Raw genomic sequence first — 17,365 nt, forward strand, 5'->3', positions numbered from 1 at the left:
CAATGTAACACATGCAAATACTGTAACCCATCTGCAGAGACCAGGAGCGCCTGGCCCCAGTGCTCATCACACACTCTGACTCCGGGCAATGTAACACATGCGAATACTGTAATCCATCTGCAGAGCCGAGGAGCGCCTGGCCCCAGTGCTCATCACACACTCTGACTCCGGGCAATGTAACACATGCAAATACTGTAACCCATCTGCAGAGCCGAGGAGCGCCTGGCCCCAGTGCTCATCACACACTCTGACTCCGGGCAATGTAACACATGCGAATACTGTAACCCATCTGCAGAGCCGAGGAGCGCCTGGCCCCAGTGCTCATCACACACTCTGACTCCGGGCAATGTAACACATGCGAATACTGTAACCCATCTGCAGAGAGGAGGAGCGCCTGGCCCCAGTGCTCATCACACACTCTGACTCCGGGCAATGTAACACATGCAGATACTGTAACCCATCTGCAGAGCCGAGGAGCGCCTGGCCCCAGTGCTCATCACACACTCTGACTCCGGGCAATGTAACACATGCGAATACTGTAACCCATCTGCAGAGCCGAGGAGCGCCTGGCCCCAGTGCTCATCACACACTCTGACTCCGGGCAATGTAACACATGCAGATACTGTAACCCATCTGCAGAGCCGAGGAGCGCCTGGCCCCAGTGCTCATCACACACTCTGACTCCGGGCAATGTAACACATGCGAATACTGTAACCCATCTGCAGAGAGGAGGAGCGCCTGGCCCCAGTGCTCATCACACACTCTGACTCCGGGCAATGTAACACATGCGAATACTGTAACCCATCTGCAGAGCCGAGGAGCGCCTGGCCCCAGTGCTCATCACACACTCTGACTCCGGGCAATGTAACACATGCAGATACTGTAACCCATCTGCAGAGCCGAGGAGCGCCTGGCCCCAGTGCTCATCACACACTCTGACTCCGGGCAATGTAACACATGCGAATACTGTAACCCATCTGCAGAGAGGAGGAGCGCCTGGCCCCAGTGCTCATCACACACTCTGACTCCGGGCAATGTAACACATGCGAATACTGTAACCCATCTGCAGAGCCGAGGAGCGCCTGGCCCCAGTGCTCATCACACACTCTGACTCCGGGCAATGTAACACATGCAGATACTGTAACCCATCTGCAGAGCCGAGGAGCGCCTGGCCCCAGTGCTCATCACACACTCTGACTCCGGGCAATGTAACACATGCGAATACTGTAACCCATCTGCAGAGAGGAGGAGCGCCTGGCCCCAGTGCTCATCACACACTCTGACTCCGGGCAATGTAACACATGCGAATACTGTAACCCATCTGCAGAGCCGAGGAGCGCCTGGCCCCAGTGCTCATCACACACTCTGACTCCGGGCAATGTAACACATGCGAATACTGTAACCCATCTGCAGAGCCGAGGAGCGCCTGGCCCCAGTGCTCATCACACACTCTGACTCCGGGCAATGTAACACATGCAGATACTGTAACCCATCTGCAGAGCCGAGGAGCGCCTGGCCCCAGTGCTCATCACACACTCTGACTCCGGGCAATGTAACACATGCGAATACTGTAACCCATCTGCAGAGAGGAGGAGCGCCTGGCCCCAGTGCTCATCACACACTCTGACTCCGGGCAATGTAACACATGCGAATACTGTAACCCATCTGCAGAGCCGAGGAGCGCCTGGCCCCAGTGCTCATCACACACTCTGACTCCGGGCAATGTAACACATGCAGATACTGTAACCCATCTGCAGAGAGGAGGAGCGCCTGGCCCCAGTGCTCATCACACACTCTGACTCCGGGCAATGTAACACATGCGAATACTGTAACCCATCTGCAGAGAGGAGGAGCGCCTGGCCCCAGTGCTCATCACACACTCTGACTCTGGGCAATGTAACACATGCGAATACTGTAACCCATCTGCAGAGAGGAGGAGCGCCTGGCCCCAGTGCTCATCACACACTCTGACTCCGGGCAATGTAACACATGCGAATACTGTAATCCATCTGCAGAGAGGAGGAGCGCCTGGCCCCAGTGCTCATCACACACTCTGACTCCGGGCAATGTAACACATGCAGATACTGTAACCCATCTGCAGAGAGGAGGAGCGCCTGGCCCCAGTGCTCATCACACACTCTGACTCCGGGCAATGTAACACATGCGAATACTGTAATCCATCTGCAGAGAGGAGGAGCGCCTGGCCCCAGTGCTCATCACACACTCTGACTCCGGGCAATGTAACACATGCAAATACTGTAACCCATCTGCAGAGACCAGGAGCGCCTGGCCCCAGTGCTCATCACACACTCTGACTCCGGGCAATGTAACACATGCGAATACTGTAATCCATCTGCAGAGAGGAGGAGCGCCTGGCCCCAGTGCTCATCACACACTCTGACTCCGGGCAATGTAACACATGCAAATACTGTAACCCATCTGCAGAGACCAGGAGCGCCTGGCCCCAGTGCTCATCACACACTCTGACTCCGGGCAATGTAACACATGCGAATACTGTAACCCATCTGCAGAGCCGAGGAGCGCCTGGCCCCAGTGCTCATCACACACTCTGACTCCGGGCAATGTAACACATGCAGATACTGTAACCCATCTGCAGAGCCGAGGAGCGCCTGGCCCCAGTGCTCATCACACACTCTGACTCCGGGCAATGTAACACATGCGAATACTGTAACCCATCTGCAGAGAGGAGGAGCGCCTGGCCCCAGTGCTCATCACACACTCTGACTCCGGGCAATGTAACACATGCGAATACTGTAACCCATCTGCAGAGCCGAGGAGCGCCTGGCCCCAGTGCTCATCACACACTCTGACTCCGGGCAATGTAACACATGCAGATACTGTAACCCATCTGCAGAGCCGAGGAGCGCCTGGCCCCAGTGCTCATCACACACTCTGACTCCGGGCAATGTAACACATGCGAATACTGTAACCCATCTGCAGAGAGGAGGAGCGCCTGGCCCCAGTGCTCATCACACACTCTGACTCCGGGCAATGTAACACATGCGAATACTGTAACCCATCTGCAGAGCCGAGGAGCGCCTGGCCCCAGTGCTCATCACACACTCTGACTCCGGGCAATGTAACACATGCGAATACTGTAACCCATCTGCAGAGCCGAGGAGCGCCTGGCCCCAGTGCTCATCACACACTCTGACTCCGGGCAATGTAACACATGCAGATACTGTAACCCATCTGCAGAGCCGAGGAGCGCCTGGCCCCAGTGCTCATCACACACTCTGACTCCGGGCAATGTAACACATGCGAATACTGTAACCCATCTGCAGAGAGGAGGAGCGCCTGGCCCCAGTGCTCATCACACACTCTGACTCCGGGCAATGTAACACATGCGAATACTGTAACCCATCTGCAGAGCCGAGGAGCGCCTGGCCCCAGTGCTCATCACACACTCTGACTCCGGGCAATGTAACACATGCAGATACTGTAACCCATCTGCAGAGAGGAGGAGCGCCTGGCCCCAGTGCTCATCACACACTCTGACTCCGGGCAATGTAACACATGCGAATACTGTAACCCATCTGCAGAGAGGAGGAGCGCCTGGCCCCAGTGCTCATCACACACTCTGACTCTGGGCAATGTAACACATGCGAATACTGTAACCCATCTGCAGAGAGGAGGAGCGCCTGGCCCCAGTGCTCATCACACACTCTGACTCCGGGCAATGTAACACATGCGAATACTGTAATCCATCTGCAGAGAGGAGGAGCGCCTGGCCCCAGTGCTCATCACACACTCTGACTCCGGGCAATGTAACACATGCAGATACTGTAACCCATCTGCAGAGAGGAGGAGCGCCTGGCCCCAGTGCTCATCACACACTCTGACTCCGGGCAATGTAACACATGCGAATACTGTAATCCATCTGCAGAGAGGAGGAGCGCCTGGCCCCAGTGCTCATCACACACTCTGACTCCGGGCAATGTAACACATGCAAATACTGTAACCCATCTGCAGAGACCAGGAGCGCCTGGCCCCAGTGCTCATCACACACTCTGACTCCGGGCAATGTAACACATGCGAATACTGTAATCCATCTGCAGAGAGGAGGAGCGCCTGGCCCCAGTGCTCATCACACACTCTGACTCCGGGCAATGTAACACATGCAAATACTGTAACCCATCTGCAGAGACCAGGAGCGCCTGGCCCCAGTGCTCATCACACACTCTGACTCTGGGCAATGTAACACATGCGAATACTGTAATCCATCTGCAGAGAGGAGGAGCGCCTGGCCCCAGTGCTCATCACACACTCTGACTCCGGGCAATGTAACACATGCAAATACTGTAACCCATCTGCAGAGACCAGGAGCGCCTGGCCCCAGTGCTCATCACACACTCTGACTCTGGGCAATGTAACACATGCGAATACTGTAATCCATCTGCAGAGCCGAGGAGCGCCTGGCCCCAGTGCTCATCACACACTCTGACTCCGGGCAATGTAACACATGCGAATACTGTAACCCATCTGCAGAGAGGAGGAGCGCCTGGCCCCAGTGCTCATCACACACTCTGACTCTGGGCAATGTAACACATGCGAATACTGTAATCCATCTGCAGAGCCGAGGAGCGCCTGGCCCCAGTGCTCATCACACACTCTGACTCCGGGCAATGTAACACATGCGAATACTGTAACCCATCTGCAGAGCCGAGGAGCGCCTGGCCCCAGTGCTCATCACACACTCTGACTCCGGGCAATGTAACACATGCAGATACTGTAACCCATCTGCAGAGCCGAGGAGCGCCTGGCCCCAGTGCTCATCACACACTCTGACTCCGGGCAATGTAACACATGCGAATACTGTAACCCATCTGCAGAGAGGAGGAGCGCCTGGCCCCAGTGCTCATCACACACTCTGACTCCGGGCAATGTAACACATGCGAATACTGTAACCCATCTGCAGAGCCGAGGAGCGCCTGGCCCCAGTGCTCATCACACACTCTGACTCCGGGCAATGTAACACATGCGAATACTGTAACCCATCTGCAGAGCCGAGGAGCGCCTGGCCCCAGTGCTCATCACACACTCTGACTCCGGGCAATGTAACACATGCAGATACTGTAACCCATCTGCAGAGCCGAGGAGCGCCTGGCCCCAGTGCTCATCACACACTCTGACTCCGGGCAATGTAACACATGCGAATACTGTAACCCATCTGCAGAGAGGAGGAGCGCCTGGCCCCAGTGCTCATCACACACTCTGACTCCGGGCAATGTAACACATGCGAATACTGTAACCCATCTGCAGAGCCGAGGAGCGCCTGGCCCCAGTGCTCATCACACACTCTGACTCCGGGCAATGTAACACATGCAGATACTGTAACCCATCTGCAGAGAGGAGGAGCGCCTGGCCCCAGTGCTCATCACACACTCTGACTCCGGGCAATGTAACACATGCGAATACTGTAACCCATCTGCAGAGAGGAGGAGCGCCTGGCCCCAGTGCTCATCACACACTCTGACTCTGGGCAATGTAACACATGCGAATACTGTAACCCATCTGCAGAGAGGAGGAGCGCCTGGCCCCAGTGCTCATCACACACTCTGACTCCGGGCAATGTAACACATGCGAATACTGTAATCCATCTGCAGAGAGGAGGAGCGCCTGGCCCCAGTGCTCATCACACACTCTGACTCCGGGCAATGTAACACATGCAGATACTGTAACCCATCTGCAGAGAGGAGGAGCGCCTGGCCCCAGTGCTCATCACACACTCTGACTCCGGGCAATGTAACACATGCGAATACTGTAATCCATCTGCAGAGAGGAGGAGCGCCTGGCCCCAGTGCTCATCACACACTCTGACTCCGGGCAATGTAACACATGCAAATACTGTAACCCATCTGCAGAGACCAGGAGCGCCTGGCCCCAGTGCTCATCACACACTCTGACTCCGGGCAATGTAACACATGCGAATACTGTAATCCATCTGCAGAGAGGAGGAGCGCCTGGCCCCAGTGCTCATCACACACTCTGACTCCGGGCAATGTAACACATGCAAATACTGTAACCCATCTGCAGAGACCAGGAGCGCCTGGCCCCAGTGCTCATCACACACTCTGACTCTGGGCAATGTAACACATGCGAATACTGTAATCCATCTGCAGAGAGGAGGAGCGCCTGGCCCCAGTGCTCATCACACACTCTGACTCCGGGCAATGTAACACATGCAAATACTGTAACCCATCTGCAGAGACCAGGAGCGCCTGGCCCCAGTGCTCATCACACACTCTGACTCTGGGCAATGTAACACATGCGAATACTGTAATCCATCTGCAGAGCCGAGGAGCGCCTGGCCCCAGTGCTCATCACACACTCTGACTCCGGGCAATGTAACACATGCGAATACTGTAACCCATCTGCAGAGAGGAGGAGCGCCTGGCCCCAGTGCTCATCACACACTCTGACTCTGGGCAATGTAACACATGCGAATACTGTAATCCATCTGCAGAGCCGAGGAGCGCCTGGCCCCAGTGCTCACCACACACTCTGACTCCGGGTGGTGAGATTCAGGGTGGTTTTTGTTACTGTTCTCATTTGTACTTCTCAGTGGTTTCCAATTTTCCGTACAGACCAAAACCAAAGGATAAAAAAGGCAAAAGGTAGCACGGGAGGACACCGAACTGTACTCTAGGGGAAGCAGACAAGTGAGAATTTGCTCTCAACTTCTACGACCCCACTCACCATAGCTGAACGGGAACCCACACATTCCACTGTCGTCTAAGTAACTGGATCAAGTCTGAGATCCACGTACACATCAGCACATGGATCTCAGCTCTGCACCTGTTCTCCACCCCAGGGCTGTGAAGTTAAGGCAAGGGTACTGGAAAATGCTAATCCAGTCTCAGTGGTTACCGGTGCAGCTCACCTTACACACCTGTGCCACAGAAAGGCCATGTGAGAGCGATACTTTGGTAGATGGGCTTATTCTGTAAAAATAAAGTGTCCTAATATAAAGAGCTCCTACAAACCAATAAACAATACCCCAATGGAAAAACATAGGATATGGGAAAAAAAACAGCTTACAAAACACAAATGATTCTTAAGTACATAAAAAGTTGCTCTTCCAGCTGGGCACCAGTGGCTCACACCTGCAATCCTGGCACCTTGGGAGGCCGAGGCGGGTGGATCACCTGAGGTCAGGAGTTCAAGACCACCCTGGCCAACATTATGAAACCCTGTCTCTACTAAAAAAATTGAAAAAATTAGGCAGTCATGGTGATGCATGCCTGTAATCCCAGCTACTCAGAAGGCTGAGGCAGGAGAATCACTTGAACCTGGGAGGTGGAGGTTGCAGTGAGCCGAGATCGTGCCAGTGCCCTCCAGCCTGGGCAACAAGAGCGAAACTCCATCTCAAAAACAAAAAACAAAACAAAACAAAAATGCTGACCACCAGTAGACGGACAGTCAAGAAAATTGCTGTAGCTGGACTCAGTGGCTCACGCCTGTAATCCCAGCATTTTGGGAGGCCGAGATGAGTGGATCACCTGAGGTCAGGAATTCAAGACCAGCCTGGCCAAAAGGCAAAACCCCATCTCTACTAAAAAGACAAAAATTAACTGGGCATTGTGGTAAGCGCCTATAATCTCAGCTGCGCGGGAGGCTGAGGCAGAAGAATCGCTTGAACCCAGGAGGTGGAGGCTGCAGTGAGCCGGGATTGGGCCACTGCATTCCAGCCTGGGTGACAGAGCAAGACTCTGTCTCAAAACAAATAAACAAATAAATAAATTGCAGAGCATATGGCCTAGCCCAGATGAAATAAATGACAAAGTCTGCGCTTTCACAAGACACCCAGGTGGCTCTTGTGCACATGCCTGTCAGAGCTCAGCCAGGTCCTTTACTTTAGGAAAATAATTACCAGGCTGGGCGCGGTGGCTCACTCCTATAATCCTACCACTTTGCGGGGCTGAGACGGGTGGGTCACCTTGAGGTCAGGAATTCTAAACCAGCCTGACCAACATGATGAAACCCCTTCTCTACTAAAAATATAAAAAATTAGCCAGGCATGGTGGCACATGCTTGTAATCCCAGCTACTTGGGAGGCTGAGGCAGGAGAATTGCTTGAACCTGGGAGGCAGAGGTTGCAGTGAGCTGAGATCGCACCATTGCACTCCAGCCTAGGCAACAAGAGTGAAACTCCGCCCCCTGAAAAAAAATTTTTTTTAATGACCATCAGATTCTTTTGGATCATTTCATTTTTACCTTTTGGGAGTCAAAGCCCCCTTTGAGAATCTCATGTGAATTATGAAAGCTCTCCACAGCAGCCAGGGTCCAAAAGGCAAGACGAACTGTTATGTGCTTAACTGAATCCCCCAACCCACGACTCCTGTGTGGAAGCCCTGACCTACCTACGACCTCAGAATGTGACTGTATTTGGATGGGACCTTTACGGAGGTGAAACAGAGGCCAATGGGGCAGTCCTGACCCCATCTGACCGGTCTCCTTTCAGGAATAGGAAATGAGGACATAGACACAAAAGGACGACTCTGTGAAGACACAGGGAGAAGACACCATCGGCAAGCCAGGGAGAGAGTCCTCTGAGGAACCAGCCCTGCCCTGCCAGCCCCTTGATCTTGGTCTTCCAACCTCTACAACTGTGAGAAAATTGTTAAGACCCCTAGTCTGTGGTATCTTGTTAGGCAGCCCAAGCAGACTAGGACAACTACCATCTTCTTTCAACACTGAGAGGGTGAAAACCTATCCATCCCTCCTTCCCACAGGCTGTTTGAGAAATCCAAAGTCAAGGCCAACCTACTAGAAAGCCCCTGCCACCTGCAGAGATCCCTGTGGAGGGCGCAGGGCAGGACACCTCAAGGCCACCTTGAGGCATTCACCCTGAATCCTGAAAATACTTCCCATCTTCTCTATTCTAGGTCCTAAATGACTTACTCGTGTTGCAGCTATCTTAGCAAGAGGCTGCCGTTCACAGGTCTTTCAAGATAAAGATGATGCAATCCACAGCACTCAGGTGGAAGCAGCCATTTATTATCAGTTATGACTCGGACATGTGGGGACATGCAGTTAAAAGTCATTTTCCTACTGGGAAACCATCACGGCCTATGGGAAAGGAGCCGGAAGGCAGGTGAGAAGGGAGGCTGTTGCATATGCTTTGGTTTAATTTTGTTGTGTTTTAAGTTTTTAAACCATGCGCATCTATTACCTACCTGATACACAAAAACATATTGTGAATCACATACACATAAAAACATGTATAGTAAAACCCATATACACAAAAACACATAAAGTAGAAATGATGCAGCGTTTCAGGGCTTTCTTTTTAACCTGACTGGAAGAGAGGACAGAACAGGCATTCATTGCTTTTGATGCCACCTAGAATTTGGTTTTTTTTTTTTTGAAATGGAGTTTTGCTCGTTACCCAGGCTGGAGTATAATGGCATGATCTTGGCTCACTGCAACCTCCGCCTCCTGGGTTCAGGAGATTCTCCTGCCTCAGCCTCCCGAGTAGCTGGAACTACAGGCATGTACCACCATGCCCGGCTAATTTTGCATTTTTAGTAGAAACGGGGTTTTGCCATGTGGGACAGGCTTAGTCTCGAACTCCTGACCTCAGGTGATCCACTCCACCTGCCTCGGCCTCCCAAAGTGCTGGATTACAGGTGGGAGCCACTGCGCCCAGCTGAATTTGGATTTTTACTCTTCTCTTTGAAAATGAGATGAAGCTGGGAGCGGTGGGTCAAGCCTGTAATCCCAGCACTTTGGGAGGCTGAGCCGGGTGGATCACCTGAGATCAGGAGTTTGAGACCAGCCTGGCCAATGTGGTCAAACTCTGTCTCTAGCAAAAAACAAAAATTCTTGGGCATGGTGGCATGCACCTATAGTCCCAGCTACTCGAGAGGCTGAGGTGGGAGAATTGCTTGAACCCAGGAGGCGGAAGCTGCAGTGAGCCAAGATCGCACCGCCGCACTCCGGCCTGGGTGACAGAATGAGACCCTTCTCAAAAAGAAAAAAAAAAGAAGATGAAATAAAAATCTTAAAGACAGGCCGGGTATAGTGGTTCACACCTGTAATCCCAGCAGTCTGGGAGGCCGAAGCCGGCAGATCACCCTGAGGTCAGGAGCTCAAGACTGGTCTGGCTAACATGGTGAAACCTCGTCTCTAGTAAAAATACAAAAAATTAGCCAGGCATAGTGGCGAGGGCCTGTAATCCCAGCTACTCAGGAAGCTGAGGCAGGAGAATCATTTGAACCTGAGAGGTCAAGGTTGCGGTGAGCGAAGATCGCCGCACCACTGCACTCCAGCCTGGGCAACAAGAGTGAAACTCCATCTCAAAAAAATAAAAAAAGAGGAATAGGGAAGGCAGAAGAACCTTCCTGGACTTTGCTTGGTAAGAGGGTAAGGCATAGCGGTATCTCCGTTCTTGCCAGTTACTGGCCTCCTCATCCACACGGATGCACTCCCCATCCACTCTTCAGACACTCAGACATATGTGCACTAAACCCACCCTCAACAGACCCCAAATCCCTACCACTCTCCAGTGCAGGCCCACAGCCTCCTTCCCGCTAATCACAACGACAGAGGACCGCCCTGGAAGGCAGGGGCACCGGCACCAACACTGCAGCCAGAGGGACGAGCCACAGGGCCCGGCTCTGTCTTCCAAGCCCACTCACCAGAGGTCTGCTACCTAACTCTTCACCACCCAACGGGGAACAGAACAGCACCCCTGCACCCTCCCAGAGCTGCTGTGAGGATCAGATCAGCCAACACACATACGGCACTGAGCGGTGCCTGGCACCGAACTGCAGCTCCATGTCAATCACTTATCACCATGTTATGGTCACTATTGCTACAGGCATGCAAGGACAAGGTGTGCATTCGACAGCTTAAGAATCCAGCGTTAGCATCTCATACCTGACACTCAGACATTGCCATGGTTTTGTACGGAAAAGAATCAGACGCTTACTGTCATCAGTTAAAGCAAAATAGCTGCCAGACTTGGAGAAGGTGGACGCCAGAATCACACCACTCCCCTGGTCCAAGGGCGCGTCCTCCCTGAGGAAGAGAGGAAGACAGTTAAGCTTCTGCTAAGGTAATAAGAATGCATTCCCCCATGGCCAGCATGGTAATTTCTAACACGGGAGGAGGTAGAAACTGTTAAGGGGTTCATGTAGCCAAATTACAGACATACTAAAAGGACATGGGGAAGTTCCAAACAGCTCTAATTTTATCAGCGTGAAGACTAACTAAAGAGAAAATCTCCCAGCATACGTGCCAGAACCCAGAGAGCTAAGCTGGAAGAACTCTCAAAGACACATGACCCTCTTCCTCACGGGCAAGGACTAACCCAAGGCTAGAGGCAGGGATAAACTCACACTAAAAATACTAGTAACAGGCCCGGTGTGGTAGCTCACACCTATAATCTCAGCACTATGGGAGGACAAGGCGAGAGGATCGCTTAAGCTCAGGAGCTCAAGCCCAGCCTGGGCAACATGGCGAAACCACGTCTCTACAAAAAACTACAAAAATTAGGCAGCCTGGGCGCAGTGCCTCACGCCTGTAATCCCAGCACTTTGGGAGACCAAGGAGGGTGGATCACGAGGTCAGGAGATGGAGACCATCCTGGCTAACACAGTGAAACCCCATCTCTACTAAAAATACAAAAAAGCCGGGCGCGGTGGCTCAAGCCTGTAATCCCAGCACTTTGGGAGGCCGAGACGGGCGGATCACGAGGTCAGGAGATCAAGACCATCCTGGCTAACACGGTGAAACCCCGTCTCTACTAAAAATACAAGAAAATTAGCCGGGCGAGGTGGCGGGCGCCTGTAGTCCCAGCTACTCCGGAGGCTGAGGCAGGAGAATGGCGTGAACCCGGGTGGGGTGGAGCTTGCAGTGAGCCGAGATCGCGCCACTGCACTCCAGCCTGGGGCACAGAGCAAGACTCCGTCTCAAAAAAAAAACAAACAAACAAAAAAAAAAAAACTAGCCAGGTGTGGTGGCAGGTGCTTGTAGTCCCAGCTACTCCAGAGGCTGAAGCAGGAGAATGGCATGAACCCAGGAGGCAGAGCTTGCAGTGAGCTGAGATCGCGCCACTGCACTCCAGCCTGGGCGACAGAGCAAGACTCTGTCTAAAAAAAACAAAAAAAAAGGTATGTGAGGCCGGGCGCGGTGGCTCACGCCTGTAATCCCAGCGCTTTGGGAGGCCGAGGCGGGCGGATCACAAGGTCAGGAGATCGAGACCACGGTGAAACCCCGTCTCTACTAAAAATACAAAAAAAATTAGCCGGGCGCGGTTGTGGGCGCCTATAGTCCCAGCTACTCGGGAGGCTGAGGCAGGAGAATGGCGTGAACCCGGGAGGCGGAGCTTGCAGTGAGCCGAGATCGCGCCACTGCACTCCAGCCTGGGCGACAGAGCGAGACTCCGTCTCAAAAAAAAAAAAAAAAAAAAAAAAAAAAAAAAAAAAAAAAAAGGTATGTGATTACTGACAGAAACTAAAAGTATCCAGAAAAGTCCTAACACTGTGTTTTTGTTTTTGTTTTTTTGAGACGGAGTCTCGCTGTGTCACCCAGGTTGGAGTGCAGTGGCGTGATCTCGGCTGACTGCAACCTGTCTCCCAGGTTCAAGTGATTCTCCTGTCTCAGTCTCCTCCTCAGTAGCTGGAACTACAGGTGCCTGCCACCATGCCTGGCTAATCTTTTTATTTTTAGTTGAGATGGAGTTTCACCACATTGGCCAGGCTGGCTTCGAAATTCTGAACTCAGTGATCCTCCCACCTTGGCCTCCCACAGTGCTGAGGTTATAGGCATGAGTCACTGCACCTGGCACTAACACTGTACTCTTTTTTGTTGTTGTTGTTGTTGTTGGAGACGGAGTCTTGCTCTATTCCCCAAGCTGGAATGCAATGGCGTGATCTTGGCTCACTGCAACCTCCACCTTCCAGGTTCAAGAGATTCTCGTGCCTCAGCCTCCCAAGTAGATGGGATTACAGGTGCCTGCCACCACGTCCAGCTAACTTATTTTTAGTAGAGACAGGGTTTCGCCATGTTGGCCAGGATGGTCTGGAACTTCTGACCTCAGGTGATTCATCCTCCTTGGCCTCCCAAAGTGCTCGGATTACAGGCATAAACCACCACGCCTGCCCAACAATGTACTCTTAATGCCTAACTTGAAAGTTACTTTTACATGTCTCTGCCGAGGTGGTACTTACCCGCACCACTGTGGGACAGAAGCTAAGAATTCAGCAAGACAATAATCGCTTCTTAGACCCTCTGGTCCCATTATCGAACCATTAAATCAGGCCCTGAAAAGCTTCCCCACATCTCACCCTTTATTTTCTTGTGACTTCTTTTCCGCAGCACTGCAGTCATAGATGAAGAGGCTGTCATCGTCACTAAAGAGAAATAACAGAATGATTTTAAAAGGAGTTACCATTAGACAGAAATAGCAACTTTTTAAATATTTTTTTCTTTTTTTTTTTTTGAGACGGAGTTTCACTCCTATTGCCCAGGCTGGCGTGCAATGGCACGATCTCGGCTCACCACAACTTCTGCCTCCTGGGTTCAAGTGATTCTCCTGTCTCAGCTTCCCGAGTAGCTGGGATTACAGGCATATGCCACCATGCCCGGCTAATTTCGCATTTTTAGTAGAGATGGGGTTTCGCCATGTTAGCCAGGCTGGTCTCAAACTCCTGACCTCAGGTGATCCGCCCACCTCAGCCTCCCAAAGTGCTGGGATTATAGGTAGAACCACTGCACCCAGCCTAACAATGATTTTTATTTTTATTCTTTGAGACGGAGTTTCGCTCTTGTCCAGGCTAGAGTGCAATGGTGCAATCCTGGCTCACTGCAACCTTGGCCTCCCAGGTTCAAGCCATCCTCCTGTCTCAGCCTACCAAGTAGCTGGGATTACAGGCATGCACCACCACACCCGGCTAATTTTGTATTTTTAGTAGAGATGGGTTTCTCCATGTTGGTCAGGCTGGTCTCGAACTCCTGACCTCAGGTGATCCGCCTGCCTCGGCCTCCGAAAGTGCTGGGATTACAGGCGTGAGCCACCATGCTCCGCCTGCCTAACAATGATTTGTAAAGGAGCACTTTATTAAAATAAAACAAAACAAAAAAATGTTGATTTTTTTTTCTCTGTGGAACAAAAAATATTTGCATACTCATTAAAAGTCTTTCCTTGACAAGAAAACTGTCTAGATACAATATTTCAGAGAAGAGTTAACAAACTTTATTTGCTTAATCTCTTATTGGAATATGTCATACACTACCTGCACAGTTCTGTGGGAAAAAAAAAAGTTCAGTAAAACAAATGAGGGATAAATACTCAACAGGAATTACTATGCTATTCTCTCAGGCACCAGAAAATCTATGCGGCATGGTTATAAGAAATCATGTTCTGGCCGGGCGTGGTGGCTCAAGCCTGTAATCCTAGCACTTTGGGAGGCCGAGACGGGCGGATCACGAGGTCAGGAGATCGAGACCATCCTGGCTAACCCGGTGAAACCCCGTCTCTACTAAAAAATACAAAAAACTAGCCGGGCGAGGTGGCGGGCGCTTGTAGTCCCAGCTACTCGGGAGGCTGAGACAGGAGAATGGCGTGAACCCGGGAGGCGGAGCTTGCAGTGAGCTGAGATCTGGCCACTGCACTCCAGCCTGGGCTACAGAGTGAGACTCCGTTTCAAAAAAAAAAGAAATCATGTTCTGATACTGTTGAGTTTTCAGTGGGATTCTGTATACAAATTTCAAAGAGCCATTACCTATTTAGAAACATATCTCACCTACCTGAAAATGTTCCCATGACCCCAAGCACGTACCAACATAAGAATTACCCATCTTCCACACCGAACCTAAACGCTAAACTCTCTTCGGTTTATCCCATCCCACCCCTCAGCACGTATCCTGTACATATTTATAGCCTTTAAAGTGAGTGCACCAAAAAACTTTCCATATGGAACCGTAGACTTGTCTTCCAAGTCAGAAACTCCACCAACCACTAGAATTTCCTCAAAATGCATAGACTGAAGGTAAGCAGATCATGTCTAATACATCCACAGCTCACTCTGGCAGGTATTAGACCGGGAATATAAAACAAAATCATCTGGGATACGTGACAAGTTTCCGAGTACAATTTTTGTGAGACCTAATTTAACATCGAATTGGCTTTCTGAAACCAAACGAAGAATATACAGTACATGTGACAGACACGTCGTCCGTTTCAAGTATGAAATCACAAATAACCTGGGAAAGAAAACGAGGGGCTGAAACTGACAGCACTACTAATTGCTCCCAGAGTCCTGAGTTAAGACTATTCCATCAACAAACATTAACTAATTTAAAAATCCCCGGCGTCGTCCTAGCACTGGCGATACACTAACGAAGGAGAATAAAATTACGGAAAGCAAAACCCGAGCCGTGTGAAGGGCCACTAGGAGGTGCGCGCTGCGAGCTCTGCGTGCACCCTTGGGTCAAGTAAGTAAGTGTCGGAGATGACCTGGAGCGCTAAGGAGCAATTAAGGCCGGGTGAGTGGATGCAGACCGGGAAGAGGGAACGGGCAACCCCTGCAAGGAGAGGGAGCGCGCTCCGAGGTCAGTGAGCTCGCCATTAGCCCCTCCCTTCTCACCAGGGAGACCCGAGACCCACTTCTTCCCAGTTCTCCAGAGTGTGTTCGGCCGGGCCTTGCTGACTGGTCAGCAACGTCCCACGTGCTCTGCCCACCCGGTCCCCGCCGGCGCCGCGGAGACCGGAAGTGACCCAGCGCTAACCGGGCAAGAACACCGCAGACCAGCCATCTACGGCAAGGAGCGCGCCAGCGGCCGGGGAGGGAGCGCCGAAAACGCACCCTCCAGGCGCAGACACGCGGCAAGGCGGAGACTGCGGCGGAGGGCTCGCAGGATGGAGCGGGGTTCCCCGAGGTCACTCCAGAGCAGGTGCGACCAAGCGGTGCCGGAGAAGCGGGGCCGCCAGGACCCGACGCGCGCCCGCAGCCTGGGCACCCTGTTCCAAGACCAAGGCCCCCTCACCTGCTTGCTGTGGAGGTGGCCAGGAATCGGCTGCCGCCCCGCACCACCAGCGTCTGCCCGCACAACGCCAGTCCCACAGAGCCCGCCATGTACCCGCCCGCCTCGCCGCCATACACATGTGCCCGCCTAGAGCCTCTTCCAGTCTGCACCGGTCGCTGACGCCAGGCGCAGACGCCGACAGATGACGTAGCCCTCACCTACTGCGCATGCTCCAGGCGAGCCTGCCTTGAGCATGCGTGGCAGGCGCTGTGACCGTCCTCCCGGTTGGGATTCGTGGCCTTCGGTGTTTCGGGCTTGGCGGTTCACTCACCAAGGTGATCTGATGGCGTGCACTTCGCACGATTCCAAGTGCTTGCCTAGTGTTCGTCCTTTCCTCTAGACGGGGTAGGGCTGGTTCTGGATCTTTTTCCGCTGTAACTGGAGAGACCTGATAGCTACTTGATGCGTGCCTCACATGAAGTCAGCAGTTCGAAACTAGCCTGACCAATATGGTGAAACCCCGTTTCTACTAAAAATATAAAAATTTGCTGGTCGTGGTGGCGTGCGACTGTAGCCCCAGCTACTTGGGAGGCTGAGACAGAAGAATTGCCTGAACCCGGGAGGTGGAGGTTGCAGTGAGTCAAGATTGCCCCACTGCACTCCAGCCGGGGCGACAGAGCGAGACCCTCTCTCTCAAAAAAAAAAAAAGTCCAAAATGTGGTCATGGGTGTGGGTGTCTCGGGTGGCGTTAAGTCTGAGGTCGCTAAAGGTAAGCCTACTTAATCTTTGCACTTAGAAAAGCCAAAGATGCCTTAAAATCTCCAAACTAGAGTGATATTTCCAACCCAAACTATGGTTAGTTTCCAGTGTTCATCCCAAGATCCCCCAAAGCCTCTTACGATCCCAGCATCAGGCACAAAATCTAGGATCTCATGGTCTGTCTTAGATTGGCTTGTCCAGTGCAGCTTCTCTTGATTCAGAGACTTACAAACTAAGAAGATGAATTTTCTCTCCCATGCACCCAACATATGATGGTGAACCAGGACCAGATAACCACAATAAATACTTGCATGTGAAAATGAGAAGAGGAGGAGACAGAGCAATCACGGGGCCAGAGCAATTCTCAAATCCTATTGGAAGCTGTTTTCAGGCCCTACAAGAATAAGAAGTTCTCCTTAACCAGGCCCGAGTTCTGCTTCCTGGGAGTGCCTCCCCAGGCTGTATCTCCGCACAACTCTTGCCTCTGCCCTCTTGGGTGTCCCTCCTTTTCCAGCACCTTCTTGGCCATTTTGAAGAAAAAGGCTGTTGAGACACTTTCTCAACCTACTTCCTGTCATTAGCAAATTGTGGACCCACAGATCTTTTTTCA

The 17,365-nt window shown here is 52.1% G+C and overlaps 1 protein-coding gene across 3 annotated transcripts in view; it reads right to left on the reverse strand.

Moving 5' to 3' along the window:
• The window catches only part of LOC105472576 (WDR4 tRNA N7-guanosine methyltransferase non-catalytic subunit), a 38,053-nt gene extending 21,902 nt beyond the window's left edge, over window positions 1–16,151 (reverse strand). For 2 of the 3 annotated variants that reach the window (XM_011725948.3, XM_011725947.3), the window contains exons 1-3: window positions 16,018–16,151; window positions 13,317–13,382; window positions 10,906–11,046 (exon numbers count right to left, since the gene is read on the reverse strand). In XM_011725948.3, coding sequence (XP_011724250.2) covers window positions 10,906–11,046; window positions 13,317–13,382; window positions 16,018–16,106 — 296 coding nt within the window. In that variant the 5' untranslated portion in view covers window positions 16,107–16,151. The remainder of the gene's footprint in view (window positions 1–10,905; window positions 11,047–13,316; window positions 13,383–16,017) is intronic. The other variant, XM_011725949.3, reaches the window with a different exon arrangement.
• Between the last annotated feature and the right edge of the window lie 1,214 nt (window positions 16,152–17,365).

This window comes from Macaca nemestrina, chromosome 4, assembly GCF_043159975.1.
Source record: "Macaca nemestrina isolate mMacNem1 chromosome 4, mMacNem.hap1, whole genome shotgun sequence".
In the NCBI taxonomy this organism is placed as follows: domain Eukaryota; kingdom Metazoa; phylum Chordata; class Mammalia; order Primates; family Cercopithecidae; genus Macaca; species Macaca nemestrina.